At 47.1% G+C, this 19657-nt stretch overlaps 1 protein-coding gene across 3 annotated transcripts in view; it reads left to right on the top strand.

The window, feature by feature from the left end:
- Nucleotides 1-19657, top strand: part of IRF2 (interferon regulatory factor 2) — a 90850-nt gene that overhangs the window by 33863 nt on the left and 37330 nt on the right. For 2 of the 3 annotated variants that reach the window (XM_040489900.1, XM_040489899.1), the window contains exon 2: nucleotides 14515-14610. In XM_040489900.1, the coding sequence (XP_040345834.1) occupies nucleotides 14524-14610 (87 nt within the window). In that variant the 5' untranslated portion in view covers nucleotides 14515-14523. Of the gene's footprint in view, nucleotides 1-12203; nucleotides 12587-14514; nucleotides 14611-19657 lie in introns of those variants that run through there. The other variant, XM_040489901.1, reaches the window with a different exon arrangement.

The following is a 19657-nucleotide window of genomic DNA, read 5'->3' as shown; positions in this document are numbered from 1 at the left end:
AGCTTGTATTATATTCTGAACTATGTTAACATATATACACTTACATAGAATATATAAAAATCTATGGGACATACAATTACACGTAGTAACTCTATATTAACGTATATCTTCTGATCATCATCCCATACAAAGGAAATACCCTTCCAGAGTCACACTGTTTCATTATTTGAGTCCACCACATGTTATTTAACCATCTCCCTACTGTCTGGTATTTGGATCAATGTAAAGTTTTTGTTTGTAGATAATGCTCCATCGCATAATCCTTGACCGAATATTTGTGTCTGCGGAAACTATTAATTATTAAACATCCGCTGTTGATCAGATAGTAGGCCAGGCACTTTATACATCTTAGTCCTACCACAAACCCTAAGGAAGTTAGCCCCATTTTACAGATGAGAAAACTGAGGCCTAGGGATGTGGGGCTCTGCTACCCTTTGCGTTTGGTTCCTAACGCTTTGCCCTGGGGAGAGGCTGTGTTGCCGAGTGAAATCCTCCTAGACCTGAGTGGCCCCTACAGTTGTGGAGAAAGTGGTGGAGACGAAGAGATTTATGAGTTTTTAGGGGAATGGCGGGTGGACTTCTCACTCAGGGTCACAACTCCCCAGTCCTAGCCTCATCTAGGGCATGGTGATAAGGATGTAGCCCTAGCGACAGGCTCACCCCTTGCCCACCTTGGTGGACAAAGGAGCCTCCAAGGCCTTCCCTGATCTCCACTCTGCTCAAGGGTGGCCGTGCTGTCCCTGAGTCATTGTGCCTGTCAGTCCTGCATCGTGGCACCGTCCTACTCGCTGACAAATAAAGACAGTGCTAGGCCCCGTGGAGACCATAATCACTTATTAGGAAGTTCTAGGTCAAATTAGTTAGCCAAGAGTCAGACAAGATCAGTTATTGTTAACATCCAACTATTCCTTGAAGCCGCCCTATCAGTAGGAACAGAACGACTGCTGTGGTAATAGTTGAACCTGTAATGGTCAGGGAAAGCTGTTGGGGAAGGGTAGATTTAAAACTGGCCCTCAATTCCAAGAGAGAAGGGAGTTGGTGCGGAGGGGTGTAGGACAAACAGGGTGTGGGGAGATGTACGCGGGGTTGGCGTGGCGTTTGCAGACGTGAGGTCTGGCCCTCCCCAGAGCTCCTAATGCTAAAAATAAGGGAGAAGCAAAATGCCCTCACAGCCCACAATTGCTCTTCATACACACCGAGGGGATGGAAACTGACAAATACCCCAAATGTTGACCACCATAGTGGTTTCGGTACCTTACAAAAATGTTAACGCAAAACGTCCATCGCGGCGTTGGAGCACAGCTTGTCCAAGAGGGGCTTTTTTGCGCTCCTGAAATAGTTCTTGGGGCTGAGCAGTCATAGGCTGGGCAGGGTGCACTTTCTTCCTCCCCTTCTTTCTGACTGCCCCAGGACCCAGGTGGCCTGTGCTCTGGGCCAGGTGACCCTGCCGTGTGGCAGAAGCAGAAACAACTGGAGAATACACCCAGGGATGGACAGACAGACAACAAACCCTCTGGTTCTCCTCTGTTGCTTTCTTAAAGAGGAGTTGGAGGGGTGGAAGGCGGCAAGACAGTTTTATTTTGGAGTGGGGAAATACTGTTTTCCTAGTACACATTACAGAAATAAAGGTCTGGCCGGACAGGATATGCAGTTGGTCTCGCTGGTTTCCACCAGCCAGGAAGGTACTACGAGGGGCAGGAAGTGTGAATCGATGGGGGTGGTGCTGGGCACTGGAGGCGGAGAGCTGCAGTCTACGCATCCGGCCCAACTAGGGCAGCTGGAGTAGCCGGCTCTCTCAGCCCTGGCTGGGAGCCCCTTCAGCGCAGGCTCCCCGTGCAGACTGGGAGGCACTGGGCCCTCCATGCCTCTTTATGTGGACCCCAGTTTGGCCTCATGGTCCAGGGCCGAAGACTCCTTCTGTTTAAATCTGAACTCAACCACCCAGTAGCTCTGGAACCTTGGGCAAGTTACTTATTAACCTTCTGTGTCTCAGTTTCCTCATCTGTAAAATGGGGATTTTAGTAGCACCTACCTTACAGGATCGTGGTGAATCGAGAGAACTAATACTCCTAACAAGCTGGGAACTTGCCTGACAGTGTTAAGCACATAATACTCATCAGCTATTGTTCGTGGCCTTGGAGTGTAGCATGGGATACTGTGTGCTCGGTATCTGCCAGCTGCTGGTGTTTTCAAGGGCTTAGCAAGTCCAAACAGGGATAAGAATTACACAGAAGCTCCCTTCACTTAACCAACAGGTTGCCTCCCCAAAGGTGATTAAGCTTATAGAGTGTGAGTCAGGCTTCTCTCAAAAAAAAAAAAAAAAAAAAAACCCAACAAAACAAAAAACAAAACCACACACACAAAAAACAAAACCAAACAAGAAAATAAAACCAACCAAACAAACAAAAAAAACCCCAGGCTTTTCTCAAAATAGAACAGTTTCAACATCAGGTGGCTAACCTGCCTCTTCAAAAACCCCACCAGGGTGTCCTAGGCAGATATTTTGTTTTTACCAGCCACCTGACTACTCACTGTGATTTGGAAAACTGGAAGTGGCCTTGAAACTATGTGTCTTTGTTTGGGGACAAATGGTTCCTCATTCACACTGGCCACATTTCAGGTGTTCAGCAGCCACACGTGGTTGATGGCTCCCTTGTCGGACTGTGTAGATACAGAACGTGTCTAGAATGGCTGGATAGGCCTGGCAGGTGCCTGCTGGGATGTAAAGTGCAAGGCTACACAGATCTACATGTTAAGATACGTGGCGACGTTAACACAAGGTTCCAGCTTGACAGGAGCAGAGGATATATATTGGAGGCAGGATTTGGTAAAGATAGGCTTTGTAGAAGGAATGGCATTTGAACTAGCTGTATAGGGGTGGATGGCTATTTTCAGGCTAGGTCTTTCTCCTGAGCTCTAACCTCATGGATCGAATTGCCCACCCAACACTCCCCCCCCCCCCCCCCCCCCCCCCCCCGATATCCCAAAGATATCCCAAAGCCATTAGACCCAAAACCAATCGCAATGTTTCTCCTCTTAAACCTTCCGTATTCCCCTTGCGGAGAGCGGCATTACCACCTGCCCGGTGTAGAGAAGGGAGAAAGGAGGTCACGGAAGTCCAGATAAGTTTGAAGAGGGAGGGGAGTCAGAAATTCAGAAAGAGCCTGGTGGCTTCTATTTTCCTCCCTGAGGTTAGAGGCAAGACCCTTTGCCAGAATTGATGGGTGTGGAAGTGAATTCGGTAGCGTGAAGATGGAAAGGTCTCCGATTGCTCCTGTGGGGAACAGCCACAGGAGCTGATGAGGGAGAAGCAAAAGAGATGTGCAGAAATCTGCATGCTCAGGTGAGGTGATGAGCCCATCAGCGTGTCGTGGGTGGTCAGGACTGGGCATCATTCAGCCCAAGCATGGGTTTGTGGCGCCTGAGCGAACAGGAGGGAGGAAGTGAGACCCATCTGCAGTGGAGAAGCGCTGGGGCAGCTGGGTTGGGCAGAGAACGGGGCCGGAGAAGGTGCTCTGGGGAGAGGGGCCCGGGGAGCAGGGCTCCTTGGGCAGAGATGGACGCAGGGTTCTGTGCCCCCTCTCCGAAAAGCGCACGTTTGCATACAGGGAGCATGGTCCGTGTTTCTCAAGGCTTGCTCTCTCTGGATGGAGGACTCCTGATTGCTTTGGGCTGCATTGAGAACCGTTTCCTAGAATGACCGTTGGCTCACCTGCAGGACGGAAAACCAGTCGTGTATTTTGGTGTCTTTCGAGCACCCAGGTGGAGGCCAGAAGTCAGTTTCGGTTGAAGTGGTGCAGTGCAAGTTACTATCAGAGGCTCAGTCACACTGTTTCAGGTCCCAGACCAGCTTGTGGTCAAAGACAGGGAAGTTTTTGTCAAGTAGCTACGGTAATATCTTCTCTAAAGGATACAGAAAACACGTCCAAGAAAAAAATTGTGGGTAGGATGGCAGATATGCAAAACTATAATTTGGATGATTCTCAGTATGGGAAACTTGTTCAGTGGTATTTAAAGGCATTTTGGAATTTTAATTTCATGTGCATCCATACTCCATTCATGATGAAAGCTACTCGTCATTGGCACCCTCATTTTCCTGTGACTCATTTGGAGATGTTTATTAAACATATGGAATCCGGAAGGCCATGGAGCTTATGGGTATTGAATGACAGTGATACCTACACTTAGCTGCATATCCAAATTGCCCTAGGATAATAAGAATAACTCGGAAATGCTATTGCAGTGAGTCTAAGATGGGGCCAAGGAGTCTTTTTGTTTGTTTGTTTTTTTTTTTTTTTTGCTTTTTTAATTCCCTAGGTAATAATGTGCACAGGCAGTTTGGGGATCTGGTATAGGAGAATGGAATAGTATAGAAAAATATAACTATGGTTTATGATATCTCAAGGAGAGCCTTTCCCAGTAATCCTGCCCCATCGTTCAAGGTTGAGTTCCTGAAAAATCCACATAGTAGGAGAATTCATGGTTGAATTGCTTAAAAACCTTGAGAAAAACTGGGCTAGAAACTAAAATTATTAAATGAATCTATGACACGCATCTTTCGAAAGTTCAATAAAAGGAAACAGCCAAGTGCACGAAATAAGGATTACATCAGTGATGAGTGATATCACACAGTTGCTTTGATTGCCATTGTGTATTAACTCTCCTGAAGTTTATTTATTCTTTTAATGTTTCTTTATTAATTTTGAGAGAGCGAGACAGCAAGCATGGGAGGGGCAGAGAGATCGGGAGAGAGAGAGAACCTCAAGCAGGCTCCTCACTGTCGGCACAGAGTCCAACGCAGGGCTCAACTCACCAAGTGTGAGGTCATGACCTGAGCTGAAACCAAGAGCCGGACACTCAACCGACTGAGCCACCCAGGTGTCCCTCTCCTGACGTTTAACAAAACATTTCAAAATTGGTTTCGCATTGGTGCAGATAACATGTCCACTGAGAGGCATGTTTTTTCTGTGTCCAGCACTCATCCCAGTGTTAACACGTCTTCCTGATTTCCTGAGTGGTAGTTGTTGGACTTCATCCTCTGGGGCCCCACTGGCCTATGCAGAGTGATTTGAATACTGTAGGCAGAGAAGCACTGAGTACAGAGTATGGCCAAATGGGTGGGCCTCCAGCCCCGCCTTCAGATACGGAGTCCTGTTACCTCACTCTGATTATTTATATCCATTGTAATAATCACTCACGTGATTATTTTCATACCGGGTACTTGCTGTTAAATTTCTCTGTCTTCGGGAGTCCTTCTGGTTCTAAGGTTTGCTATATCCTTCTCTTCTGCTTCCTGCTTTCCACATGACCTTCCCCTTCTCCCCTCGCCGCACCCCCCCACCCCGCCACATGCTCACACACATCTGTGTGCACACCTGGGGAGTGGTTCTGCCCAGTGCAATGCTTTTTATATATTTTTTTAATGTTTATTTTTGAGAGAGAGAGAGAGAGAGAGAGAGAGAGAGCACAAGTGGGGGAGGTGCAGAGAGGGGGGTGGGCAAGAGCAGATCTGAAGCAGGCTGGCACTGACAGCAGAGAGCCCGATGTGGGGCTTGAACTCATGAACCGTGAGATCATGACCTGAGCCGAAGTCGGACGCTCCACAGACTGGAGCCACCCGGGTGCCCCTGCTTTTTATACTCTTTTTGACCATGGTACCAGTATAATATAATTGAAAATTGAAACAAAAATTCCAAGAAAACAAGCTTACTCTTATTTGGGGGACTCTCAGAGTTTGTGTTCTGTGTTCACCTACATTAAAATTGCTGATCTTAATCCAGTAAGTTGATTTCGTGACCCAGTGTTTGAAAAACACTGGTCTAGAGGCTTTTGACATCTTTGGATTTGAATCCCAGCTTTACCACTTTATAGCTCTGCAGCTTGGTGACCAGCTTCATTTCCTCATCTGGAAAACGGGAGCTAAGATACTATACCTCCTATAGTTTGTTTGCAGATTCAATGAAATCATGCATGAGAAGCCCCTGGCTTAGTGTCTGATTCCTAGGAAGCACTTCAACGGGTGATGGGGATAATGATGGTGATGATGGCGCTAATTTTCAGTTTTCAACTCCAGCTTTCAGCTCTCTCAGTTCACATAATTTTGAACTGGAAATTAACTTTTGCTAAAAAGGTACAAAAGTCAATGTGAGGGGTGTAGACTATCATGCAAGCGGAACTTGCATCTGGGGAAAGATTACCAGATGTGCAGAAAAAGTTACTAGTACAAATTGCTATTACATTCTTACACCTGTGTTGTCACTTGGCTTTATTTCCCTTGCATTCCCGTAGCCACCATTTCGGACCAGAGAAACAGCTCGGGCTCCTCTCCTTGCTTCAGTTTGCCCCTGTCTGGGTGCTGCTTGGGTCACGGCTAGTCTCAAGCAGGCGCTCAGCAGTCTTACAGCCTCTAAACAAGCTGGGCAGTGGGGGGTTCAAAGGGGCTTGGGTGACTCGGTCATGATTTTCTTTTTTCTTTAAGTTACTTTTTCAAGTTACGCTTTTGCCCCTCTCTAAAACGGGGATAACAATATTTAACTTATTAGGGCCGGTGTGTGGGTTGGTGATGATTTCTGTAAACCAGCCAGCCCACGCTGCTCACCTGCTCGCGGACTCTCACGAAGCTCCACCCACGTTGGTGTCTAAGTCAGTTGCTCCGCCCACGGCAGCAAACACATCTTCCCCGGTCCTGACCTTGGCTGTTCTACCAGCTTCACCTTTGCCAGGCTTGCTTGCCACTTTGCCTAGGCGATTCTCCCCCATCCTAGAAGTTCTCCCTTTGCCGCACAGCTTTCCCTTACAAACCCATCCAGTAATGATTTATATATTCCTCGTGAAACTGGTTCGCGTAGTTGGCAATTAATCATATACTGCCTTCTGATCTCCACTGCAGTCTTTTATTATTATAATTATAGTATTATTAGGTAGCTTTATATGATTTATGTCACATACCCCCAGTTAACTTACTAATTCCTTGAGGGTAGTGATCATGCCTCACACGTCTCTGAGTCGTCCATAGCATTTAGCAGAGTTCCCTGCAATAACGTGTGTAATAAATATTTGTTGATACACTGGACGACTGGATACTGCCCACACGAGCTGCCATAGAGCTGTGAGGGAAGGTTAGTGGATGAAAAGAGATTTGAGCTAGCTTTTGTGAGGGGGTAACCCTCCCATAGGTTGGTAAGAGGGGTGGGCACATGGTTACGTAGGGAGGGCTGTTGACAAATACATGTCGCAGCTGCAGAAGAAATGGGATGGAGCATTGCTGTGGTCAGCTTCTGCGACACAGACTCATGCTGAAGCCCTGATGTTAGCTAGCTGCACAGCACCAACCCTCCTGACTTCCCTGCTCCCCAGTTTTGACCTATCTCCTGTGCCCTTGCAACTGGGAGATGAGCTGTGGGGCTGCTGGTGGAAACGCTCTGTTTTTCTCTGAGTGAAGGTGCTTTTATTTCCACTTCATTCTTGAAGGAAATACTCGCTGTCTATAAACTTTTAAAAATAGCTATTTCTTTCAGTATGTTTAGAGACACCTTTCCATTGTCTTCTGTCTTCCCTGGTTTCTGTTGAGTAGTAGTAACTGTAAGGCTTCTGGGTCTTGGGGGTTTTGTTCTTTGCTCTTTAAAGGTGATGCCTATTCCCCACCCTCCCCCCACCCCCTCACCCAGCTGTTTTTAAGATTTTTCGCTATAGTTTTGGTTTTCAGCAAACATACTATAGTGTGCTTAGGTGGGGTTTCATTCGTATTTGTCTGTTTGGGGTTTGTAGCAAGTTATTAAGATAATTGGTCATGGTCTCCAAACATCGCTTTTTGCCTCCTTCTTTCTCGTGTCTTCGTGGAACTACAAACTGCCCATGTTTTACATCTTTTTAGATCTAAAATAGAATCTCCTATGGATTTTATGTTCTTTGTAACATTCTCCACTCTTCTGCCTCTAAGTGCTTCATTCTGTTTATTTCCTTCTGACTTCTGTTCTGGTTCACTGATTTTTTTTTTTTTTTATGATGTCTAGTATGTTGGTACACCCGTCTGTTGAGTTCTTAATTTTAATTATTTGCTCTTTAGTTTTATTTTTTTATTTTTTTGAGTTATTTATTGATTTTGAAAAGGGGGGGCAGAGAGAGGGAGAGAGGGAGAATCCCAAGCAGGCTCCACACTGTTAGCACAGAATCCAAGTCAGGGCTCGAACCTGCAAACCATGAGATCATGACCTGAGCCAAAATCAAGTTAATCAGTGCTTAACTGAATGGGCCACCCAGGTGCCCTTGCCCTTTAGTTTTAGAATTTCTTTTTTAGGTTCTAGGTTTTTGCGAACATTTTCTGTCTTGTTTTTATTTCCTTGAACATGTTAGGCATTCTTGCTTTAAAGACTGTGTCTGAAAACTTTTGGTATCTGCGTCTCCGTTGTATCTGTGAAAGACCTGTGTCAGAATCCCTGTGGGTCTCTTTTTGTTGTCCATATTTCATTGATTTTTTATTTATCCTTGTGTTCTCAGCCAGATTGATTGAATGCTCACCGTTGCGTATGAAAAACTCCAGAGATAATATAAATCCTAGGATAATGTTGTCTTCCTCAAGATATAATTTACATTTGCTTCTGGGAGTTCCAGATCATTTTAATTTGCACAGGGATTGAAGTGATTCAGAGCTAGGCTTCAGTCTCTGAGGTCAGTGTCTTTCCATTTAGTTTTATCCCAAACAAGCTTGTGTGTGTGTGTGTGTGTGTGTGTGTGTGTGGTTTCCAGGCCTCCCTTTTCCTAGTTGGGTCCTGATCTTCAGTTTTTATCCCCCTAGTTCTGGGATCAACAGATGCCCCCAGGTTGGGAAAAGAGTGCCCCAAACGTCAGGCTTACCTTCCCGGGTTTCATCCTTCTCCCAGACCCTGCCGTCCTAATTCTTTACTACCTTGTTAGCTCTCTGATTCTTCTAAACGGATTAAAAACACACACACACACACATGTTTTGTACAGGTTTTCTTGTTATTCACCTTGGGAGTTAGGTCTGAATTGCCCATTGTGTCATTATCAGAAGTGCACCCCTCCTCCACTCAGCCAAGGATTTTATTATCTTAAATCCAGCAGGGATGTTTAGAAGTCTCTAGAAAAGAACATTAACATGATTTAAGCGGTATTTTAGGAAATTTAAGATGTCAGTGGTATGCAAAGCAGACAGGAGTTGGGAAAGGCTCAGTACGTAGAACGGTTAAAAGACCATCATAACTGAGTGCTTTCTAGAGTAAGAAAAAAAGCAGGTGTTAGGGTTTCTGAATCTGGGCATTTCAGAGAGACATGAATGAAAGCCTTGGCTCTGCTACTTACTAGCAGGTTGCATTGAACAGTTCCTTTACCTGTCCTCTCATCTATGATATGGAATTTTAAAGTCCCTGCCTTCTAGGGTTATAAAAATTACATGAGGAACTCCTAGAAAACTCTGGTTTTAAGACTTGGCATATAGTATGTGCTCAGTAAATAGTAGCCATTTCTGTTACCATTCCAAGATCCAAACTTCAGTGATTCAGGTTAAAATTCAAGATCACTGTTAATGGCCCTAAGCAGGACCATAACAGTGTCATCTTCATGGGGGCTGTTCACTTGCTATGAGTTCAGTCACTGTGTTCCAGGAAATAGCTTGTTTGCGTTTATGCAGCATTGCGGTGCCCTAAATACCCGCCATGTACTGAACTGATTTATAGGCTGATTCCATGGTTTTTAGAAAGTGCCTTTTGTCGGGCTTGATGGTAGATGCTCTGTATTTTAGGTTTATGGAACCTCAAGACTTCAGCGTTTCACTTTTAAATTAAAAAAAATTTTTTTAATGTTTATTTTTGAGACAGAGAGAGAGAGAGAGAGAGAGAGAGAGAGAGAGACAGAGCATGAGTGGGGGAGGGGCAGAGAGAGAGGGAGACCCAGAATCCGAAGCAGGCTCCAGGCTCTGAGCTGTCGGCACAGAGCCTGGCGAGGGGCTCAAACTCGCCAACTGTGAGATCGTGACCTGAGCCAAAGTCGGACGTTCAACCGACTGAGCCACCCAGGCACCCCAGCATTTCACTTTTAAAAACAACCCAGTGTACAAGAATAGATAGAAGCTTACCAAAAAAAGATACATCAGATGATGAGCCTTCATGTTACAAAAGGATTCCTGGAGTCATGGATAACTTGGCATATTATCTTTTTGAAACCTCTTCATTTTCCTAGATGATCGAAGTGTGGACCGGAGGGTTTGAGTGACTAGTGCAAGGGCACCCGCTAATAATGGCAAAGTCAGGACTGGAACACAAGTGTGTTGATTTCTGGCATACTTTGGTTTTCTTGACAAAAATAGCCCCTCTGTGTCTTTTCTAACCAGTCCTGTGCCTTCCTCAACTCTGTTAGAGTTTCATATGGGCCATGGGAACTGGTGCCTACAGGAAACTTGCCTTACAGAAGGAAGACCAATCTGTCACTGTGAATTTCCTGGACAGAAGCTGGAAAATACATGCCGAGTAAGCATCTTTTCTCCGTATTCAGTCTCTGACCCTCTGTGACTGCCTTTTAATCTCTAGAAGTATAATTTATTTTTAGTTCACACTAAATGATGAGTTTCTGGGGCTAAGCCCAGAAGAGAATTCTACTTTTGCTTCTTTCACAGAAGTCAGGGTGCACACTCAACTTCTGATCGTCATGGGAAATCTGTGTCAATAACACCTGTTTTCTTCCGTGTCATGTGGCAACACCACTGGTAATTCATTACTTTTTTAGTGGGGGAAGTGGGGCCGGGCTATAAAATCAAGTATAAATAGAGGAAGTATCTTCAGGTAAAAGGATCGGGTTTTTCTTGTTTAACATCAGGGATGTCCTAGCTGTTTAAAACATAACAAAACATAGAAACTGAAATAAGTGAACCCTTTAAAAAAATTTTTTTAATGTTTGTTTATTTATTTATTTTTTTTCAACGTTTATTTATTTATTTTTGGGACAGAGAGAGACAGAGCATGAACGGGGGAGGGGCAGAGAGAGAGGCAGACACAGAATCGGAAACAGGCTCCAGGCTCTGAGCCATCAGCCCAGAGCCTGACGCGGGGCTCGAACTCATGGACCGCGAGATCGTGACCTGGCTGAAGTCGGAGGCTTAACCGACTGCGCCACCCAGGCGCCCCAATTTATTTATTTTTTTAAGAGAGTGTGAGAGGGGCAGAGAGAGAGGGAGGCACGGAATCCGAAGCAGGCTCCAGGCTCTGAGCTGTCCGCACAGAGCCTGATGTGGAGCTCGAACTCGCAAACTGGGAGATCGTGACCTGAGCTGAAGTCGGATGCTTAACCGACTGAGCCACCCAGGCGGCCCAAGTGAAGCCCTTTGTAACAGAATTTGTCCTACTCTGATAAGGCAATACTTGCATGTGTTTGCTTTTCCTACAGACCTGCTTATGATTAATGACAGTCCTGATTAAAGATTTAGAAAATGTTTTACATGTGTAATTTCCATAGCATTTTGGCTCGGTAAGTAATAGCGTGAGGTTTGTTAGAAAGGTGTAGAATGTGAATGAATAAGGGATGAACCAGAACCTGAGACGCTAAGACCGGTGGAGGAGGTCTGTCTGACAGAATGACCAGACTGTGCAGGAAGTCACAGAAGAGCAGGTGGCTGATAATTAAAAGTAAAAGGCAATCTAGAGCCTTGCTCCTTCGAGTCTGGTTCCAGGACCCAAGAGTTTATTAGAAAAATGGAATCACGGGTGCCTGGGTGGCTCAGTCAGTTAAGTGTCCGACTCTTGATCATGGCTCAGGTCACGATCTCACGGTTCATGAGTTTAAGTGCTGTGTCGGGCTCTGTGTGCTGACAGCACGGAGCCTGCTCGGGATTCTCTGTCTCCCTCTCTGTCTGCCCCTCCCCTGCTCGCTCTCTCTCTCTCTCTCTCTCTCTCTCTCAGTATAAATAAATAAACTTAAAAAAAGAAACGTAGACTCACAGGGCTTCATCTTCCAAATGAAGATTTGTGTGCACATTGAGGCTGGTGAGCCCTGGTCTGGATTCTGTAATCCACTCTTACCTTTCCTGTTAACAAAATGGATCATGGCATTTATCTGCATCAGTCTCCAGTTTCCCCTTCAGTCTTGGGATGATGGCCACAGGCCCAGGCATGGTTTTCTAGGCCCCGCGGGACCGGCCTGTGTCTGGCACCCTCTCTCTTGCTGACTGCTTCCTAGTATCATTCTGTACCCAGGACTCTTCATTTGGTATGGAAATGTCTTCTTACCTGTTTCCTGTTCGGCTGGGAGTTCCTAGATGCTAGAGGATGTCTTACCTTTTCCTGTTCCTGGAGTATCGTTCTCAATAAATGTCTCTGAGTGGGTGGATGAATGAAAGCGAGTGGAGTGACTTCAGGGCCATTAAGAACCGCTGTGTTGGGAGCTCCTTTGGGCCTGTCCCTGAGGCTCCTCTTACGTGTCTCAAAGAGTGGCCCAGAGCCTCCACGGGAGCGGATGGGGGCCAATCTGCGATGGCAGCCCAGCCTGGCACACCTTTCGAGCTGGCCTGGATCTTGTTTGAATATCTCCTGCGTGGAAGGCAGCGTTCGGGCTTTGTAGGAATATAAAAGACCTATGAGAGGTAGAATTCCTCCTCTCAAAGAGCTTACGGGTTGGTCAGGGAGAGGGCGGGTATGCAGTGGGAAAGTTTATAGTTAAGGTAAGAGTTGGATAAGAATAAAGACAGCAGAGAGCCGCCCTAAAGCAATGTTTGATTCTCAAAGGAGAGCAGCAGCGTAAGATCAGTGACTGTTGGGGAAGTCCGGGAGGGGAGGGATTTATTCAGGCTGGAGTGGTTCCGGGAGGCCCATGGAGGAGGAGGGTCTTGGAGGCTGGGTCAGGATGGACAAGGCCGGGGAGGGAGGAGCAGAGAGCATGGTGTGTTGAGAGAGCAGAGCCCGAGGCATCTGCAACTGTGAGTGCATCTGAACTGGGAGAGGTGTGCAAGGGAAATGCAGGTTCTAGAATGTAATTAGGCTCGAGAGGCCAAGGACGCGGTCCCACCTGGTTCACGTGGTGATGCTTGCACTCTGGCATGAGCTGGGGGAGGCACAGAGGAGAGAAGTCCTCAGCAAGCTGCAAGAGAGTGTAACTGAAACTTCGCCCATCTCAATGCAAATTCATCTCGGTAGAATTTTCAGAGCTCGTTTTTGGAGGAGGAAATGAGTAAAAGAAGGAAGATGCGACGAGGGGTTGAAAAGAGGATAATGTCACACTGCCCGTGAAGCTTTATAGAGCGGGGGCTTGAGTTGGCCTCCTCTTTGCTTTTGAATCCCATCTCACATTTAGATTGGTGTGCAAACAGGATGAAGGAGTGGCAGGCAGTACTTTGTTAGTGATTCCACTCTGGATGTTTTAAGTGGGCAAGGGAAGAAAGAGTATCTAGAAAGGTATCTGGAAGGAGGGGAGAGAGGCCTTATGTGGGCTGGTAGAGGAACCGCGTTGAGACCATGCAGCTGTTTGCAGAGGGAAGGGGAGGGTGGTCTCAGGGCAGGGGGGGTGGGGTGCCGTGCACGCTTGTAAAGGAAGACCGATGAGGGAGGGGCAAGAGAATGCATTAGTCGGCGCAGAGCTGAAGCCAGAGCAAGATGCTGCTGCGCCCTGGAAGCCGACAGGGTATGTCCGAACGGGAGAGCTCGCTGGTGAAAGACCTTGGAGCCAAGTGAACTGATTCTTTTAGGCTTTATTTTATTTATTTATTTATTTTTTAAACGTTTATTTATTTTTGGGACAGAGAGAGACAGAGCATGAACGGGGGAGGGGCAGAGAGAGAGGGAGACACAGAATCGGAAACAGGCTCCAGGCTCTGAGCCATCAGCCCAAGAGCCTGACGCGGGGCTCGAACTCCCGGACCGCGAGATCGTGACCTGGCTGAAGTCGGCCGCTTAACCGACTGCGCCACCCAGGCGCCCCTCTTTTAGGCTTTAAAGTGCAAAGATCGGGGGTTCAAAGCATTTTGGCAGCCCAGATTCCCAGAAGCAATGAATTGGTTCTAAGAACTCTTACCCACAACTGTTTTGCCCTGTCCATCGTGGGCTCTTAGAAGGATAATGCCCAGAGGTATTTGTAAGATACCGGTCCTCCCATTACCGGCCTGGTAATACACGGAAGGCGTCTGCTATAAACACGGCCAGGTTGGGGCGGGGGGCTTAAGACCTTGCGTTAGGCCAGGTCACTCAGGGCTGTCCGGGCCTTTGAGCCCGCAGAATTTCTGCCAGCCCAGGCGTCCTACGTCCCTGGAACCGTCTCCGCCAAGAGCAGGCCTGGCTCAAACCACTGACCCACTGAGCCGGCTCCTGCGGAGTAAGCGTGCCCAGGGTGGGCAGGTGGGCTCGATGCAGAGCCCCCAGTGCCCGCCCTAGCCCTCCAGTCCCCATGTACACATCAGCTGCGTGGTTTTGGGCAAAGGAGGGGGATCGTGGAGGACGGTCAGGCAGGGGTCTAGAACTTTCTAGTGCAGACATGGCAGGCAGTGGCAGAATTGCCTAATAACTGTGCTTCTCTTTGCAGAAGGGTACCATGCCCGTGGAAAGGATGCGAATGCGCCCATGGCTGGAGGAACAGATAAATTCAAATACAATACCGGGGCTGAAGTGGCTTAACAAGGTAAGTATGTTGGGTGCTTGTGTGTGTGTGTGTGTGTGAGAGAGAGAGAGAGAGACAGAGAGACAGAGAGAGAGGAGGAGGAGGAAGAGGAGGAGGAGGGGGTCCTTACTAAAACCACATTCATATAGACTGCCAGAAAGTAAAATTGTATTCCTTGTATTCAGAATCTGATGCTTGTTAATTACAAAACCAACCCACCCAAAATGATCTGTGTTTTTCTTTAATGATTCTTACCCTCTTCCTTCTCTGAATTTTTCTCTGGCTTCTCCTGGCTTTCTAGGATCAGAGGACGTGGAAATTCTTGGGTTTTACATTGGGAATGGAGCATATTGGCTTTCTTCTCAGTATTCTCTATGGAGAAGACTTTTGGTTTTGTCTTTAAGAACATCTCTTTCTTTTTTTTTTTTAAGTTTATTTATTTATTGTTTGAGAGACAGAGACAGTATGAGTGGGGGAGGGGCAGAGAGAAAGGGCAAGAGAGAGAGAATCCCAAGCTGGCCCTGCACTGCCAGCACAGAGCCTGATGTGGGGCTCTGACCTATGAGACAGCAAGATCATGACCTGAGCCGAAACCAAGAGTCGGACACTTAACCAGCTGAGTCACCCAAGTGCCCCTGTCTTTTCTTTTTATTGTGAAACACCGTGTGCCTACTTGTCCTAAAAAAGTAGTCTGTCGTTTACAACCCACACATATACATAAATACTCTCTGACTTTATCAACCCCAAACTCTCAATCTAATTGATCCTACCTGTTGGGAGTGAATCAGGAAGAGAGCGGATGTCAAAATAAAGAACACCTGAAAATATATAGTTAACAGCTAGAAAAGCATCTAACATATCACGCTGTCTTTCAGAGGGCCCAAGAGAGAAGTTTCTCTCCCCCTACCAGGAATATCTCAGTTCTTCTGAGTAAATTTCCTTTTTCTCTTCTGCCTCCCCACTCATTTTAATCTTAAGGACCCAATGAATAATTCAGCTGGTCAGGCTTCATCTTTTATCGCATGGTTGAGTGCTTAGAGCCTGATTGTGCCCTCTTCTCACAAGTGTGCAGGATACTACAGCATGATTGTGTTGACTAAGATCACTCCTGGCTTCATCTTTGCTTTTCAGATAGCTGTCAAGCCTTACTTCTTTTTTCCTCATCCACTTTTTTGGTTCCCTTATTTTAAATGTATTGTATTTGAGTGCATCGGTTTCAGTGGGTCCTTTCTGAAACAAGGTGGGGTAAAAAGTAAATAGAAATCGCTTAAGTAAACCATATGTCCACTTCATGGGAGCTGTCGTGTATCTTAACGTCGCATGGCAAATAAAATGTTTTTCTAGGCTTGCTGTATCTCTAGCGTTTTAGATTTGTATCCTGGAGGGGTTTTGTAATTAGCCTGCTCCAAATAAATCAGGTTGGGCCTTGGCCTCCGTGGTCAGCAGGGGCACAAGTGGAATTATAAGGAGAGGGGAGTTGAAGAAATGTGGGGTACTCAATAACAATAGTAACAACAGCTACTCCTTTAAGCAAGATACGTGCATGAGCTCACGTAATCCCCACAATGGGGTAGATACTGTTAGGTTTTCCATTTTACAGACCAGGAAGCCAAGGTGCAGAGTCATTAAGTAGGATTATATTAAAAAAATTTGTTTTTAATGTTCATTCATCTTTGAGAGAGACAGAGACAGAGACAGAGAGCTGGTAGTGGAGGCACAGAGAGAGAGGGAGACACAGAATCCAAAGCAGCCTCCGGGCTCTGAGCTGTCAGCACAGAGCCCGACGTAGGGCTCAGACTCACGAGCTGTGAGATCATGACCTGAGCGGAAGTTGGAGGCTTACCCAACGGAACCACCCCGGCACCCTGGTAGGAGTATGTTTTAAAGAACAAGGTAACTTTGCCTATATTGATCAGAGTGCGAAATTAACACAGAAGTTCCTGATTTCTGATTTCTGAAGAGAAGTAACTTTTTTTTTTTTCTCGTACAAAAACATATCCACCAGTTTGGCTGGCTTGATGCAGTGGCAAACTTCACATGTCATTGCGTCCCCTGTATGAGTAGGCACTTGATATGGTGCAGTGAACTGTCTTTTTAGTAGGGCTGAATTGTGCCCCCACCCCCCTGCAAACCATATATCTACTTCCTTACCCCCGGAACCTGTGGATGCGTCCTTGCTGAAAGAAAGGGTCTTCGGGAAAAGTTAAAGATCTCAAGATGAGCTCCAGCTGGGCCAATGCGGTGACAAGTGTCTATAGAAGAGGCGGAGAGGAGAAGACCCACACAGAGCAGAAGACGGAGTGAAGACAGAGGCAGAGATTGGAGAGACGGATCCACTAAGCCAAGGAGCGCCTGACCCCACCCGAAGCTGGACGTGTCAAGGGAGGACTGTCCTTACAGCCTCTGAAGGAGATGCGACCCTGCTGACCTCTTGGCTCTGGGTTTCCGGCCTCCAGCACGGTCCTGGGCTGTACGCTGCCCCGTCTATGGCAGTTTGGGGACAGCCTGTGAGAAGCAAATCCACCCTCTTGGGACTGCTTCCTCACCGGGACTCCACCGCGACACCTTTTCTTCCATCTACTTCGTCCGTGATTTTCCTGAGAGAGGACCGCAAAGGAAATGGATTCTTCTCTGTGCAGCGAACGCTCCACCCCTGTCAGGTGGCCCTCCCCGTTGAGCTCCGCTCAGCTGGCTCCTGGCTTGTGAGTGCTCTTCCCTGGCGGAGCGGGGAAAGGAGACCCCTCGGCCGCCTCCGCCTCGTCTGGCCCCGCTGCTGGCCCTCCGCCTGAGCGGCCGTGGCTGTCGCAGTGAGGCCTCTGAGGCACAGGAGGCCGCGTGCGCCCTGGGGACCGGTCATTCGGGCCGCCCACCCGCCTGGGCAGAGCATCTGCAAGGTTGTCTGTGTGCTCAGCCTGTCACCGGCACTGTGCACCTCGGGTGGCATCAGGACCTTTTCTCTCCGTACCTCCACCTCCTCGGGGCATCTTTATCTAGGTTTCTGCTAACTTAGGCTTTGGCATTCGTCTGCCCACCTGAATATTTGAGACCTTGCTGTTCTTTCCTTCTTCACAAGCATTCTGCCTGAAATTCCTGCTTGCGTTCTGTGGCTTGAGGTCGTCGTAAAATCTCTTCTCCTGCTGAAGACTGGTGGGGACTCTTAGAAAACGGCCCTGTCCGCGGGGCTCTGTTACTCACTTAGGCCTTAGCTGCGTTGTTCAGAATGTGTTGGCGTTGATGGGGGCGTACCCCGTGCTGGAAGGCCCTGGAGGGCAGGCCAGGGAGGTCTCGGTTGTTACTGCTCGCTGGCTGTGTGCTGGGCCTCCCTCCCGCCTGTTACTTTTTTTAATATTTGTGTAGAAAGAGGAGGGGGAGGGGCAGAGGAAAAGAGAGAATCTTAAGTAGGCTCCATAATCAGCATGGAGCCCTCTGGGGGGCTCGATCCCACAACCCTGGGATCATGACCTGAGCTGAAATTAAGAGTGGGACACTCAACGGACTGAGCCACCCAGGCATCCCAGGGCCGACTGAGCCACCCAGGCACCCCAGGGCCCGTTACTTTTTATTAGGAGCATTTGCACACATACACAGTAGGTTTAAATGGTATAATGGCTAGAGAGAAGAGTGTAGCAAAATCCCGTGTAGTTTTAAAACTTGCCTCTAGATGTAACCATTATTAACATTTGTTAAAAATGTTTTATTTATTTTTGAGAGAGCGAGCGCGAGCAGGGAGGGCAGAGAGAGAGGGGGAGGCAGAAGATCGAAGCAGGCTGCACGCTGACAGCTGGCTGACAGCAACCTGATGTGGGGCTCAAACTCACGAACCGCGAGATCATGACCTGAGCCGAAGTCAGGCTCTCAACCAACTGAGCCATCCAGATGCCCCAACAATTGTTAACATTTAAAAAATTTGTGTGTGTGTGGTATTTGAAAGCAACTCCCTGACAGCATACATGTATAAGACTTAAAACCATTTTCTATATGTTCACCATACCGTTATCAATTGTGTAACCATAAATAAATCATAATTAATCGTAATTTTTTAACATCATCACTGCACCGTCCATATCCGAAATGCCTCGACTGTTCCCAAAATGTGTTTCTACAGTTGATTTGTTCAGTCAGAATCCAGAGAAGGCTCACAGGTTGTGTTTGGTTGGTCTGATTCGAAGTGTCTCCTGATTGTCATGATAATGATCGGTAGCTCCTCCTTTTTTTTCCCTTTTTGCCATTGACTTGTGGAAGAGACCAGGTCATTTCTGGATAGGTCCAAACGCTTGTTTGTGGTTTCTCTGGGCCATTTTTTGAGGAGGGAAGGAGGCAGCCACATCCAGGCTCGTTGTTTGCTTTGTAGCTCTGATTGATTCCCACTCTGGTTCTTGGAGTTCTCATTTCATGTGGGAGACCTACCTGGACCCCGGGGCCAAGGCCACTCTCCGAGCGTATGGTGTCCCTAGGTAGTTTCAGACCTTATCCTTTCATTCACAAGCAGGCTTGTGTTTATATAAATATCAGTCCACCTCAGATCAAGGTAAGGAGTCCAAACAAAAATAGCAGAGTAGATTGGAACATCTTATAGACAGTGGAGGAGAGAAGAAGCAGAGGAAGTTAAACGAGCTAGTTTCCACTTGGGGCCAAGGTATGTTTGTTCTGCATTACTCAAGATAATCTTAAATGTTCTTCTCAGTTCAAGCAGTGCTTCTCTCTCTTGGCCTCAGGTAGGTAGGCAGAGTCCTCTCTCTGTATAAGCACTGGTAGAGTCTGTAACATGCCATCCTTCCATACATGGTAGGCACATCCTATGTGGAGGGGACACTCAGGGCTTCTCATAGCAAGTACTGATGTCCCAGAGTCTACACAGACATGGAGCAATGTCATTATCACCTTTGGGACATAAAGATCTATGACCAGAATGTTTACTCGTCAGAATCTCTTCCAGTGCATTACATTTTTTTTTAATGTTTTTATTTTTGAGAAAGAGAGAGAGCGAGTATGAGTGGGAGAGGGGCAGAGAGAGAGGGAGACACAGAATCCAAAGCAGGCTCCAGGTTCTGAGATGTCAGCACAGAGC

Source organism: Herpailurus yagouaroundi, unplaced genomic scaffold, assembly GCF_014898765.1.
Source record: "Herpailurus yagouaroundi ecotype Mexico unplaced genomic scaffold, PumYag 181, whole genome shotgun sequence".
Classification (NCBI taxonomy): Eukaryota; Metazoa; Chordata; class Mammalia; order Carnivora; family Felidae; genus Herpailurus; species Herpailurus yagouaroundi.
The sequence above is the reverse complement of the archived record's forward strand: the minus strand, read 5'-3'. Positions and strand labels throughout refer to the sequence as shown.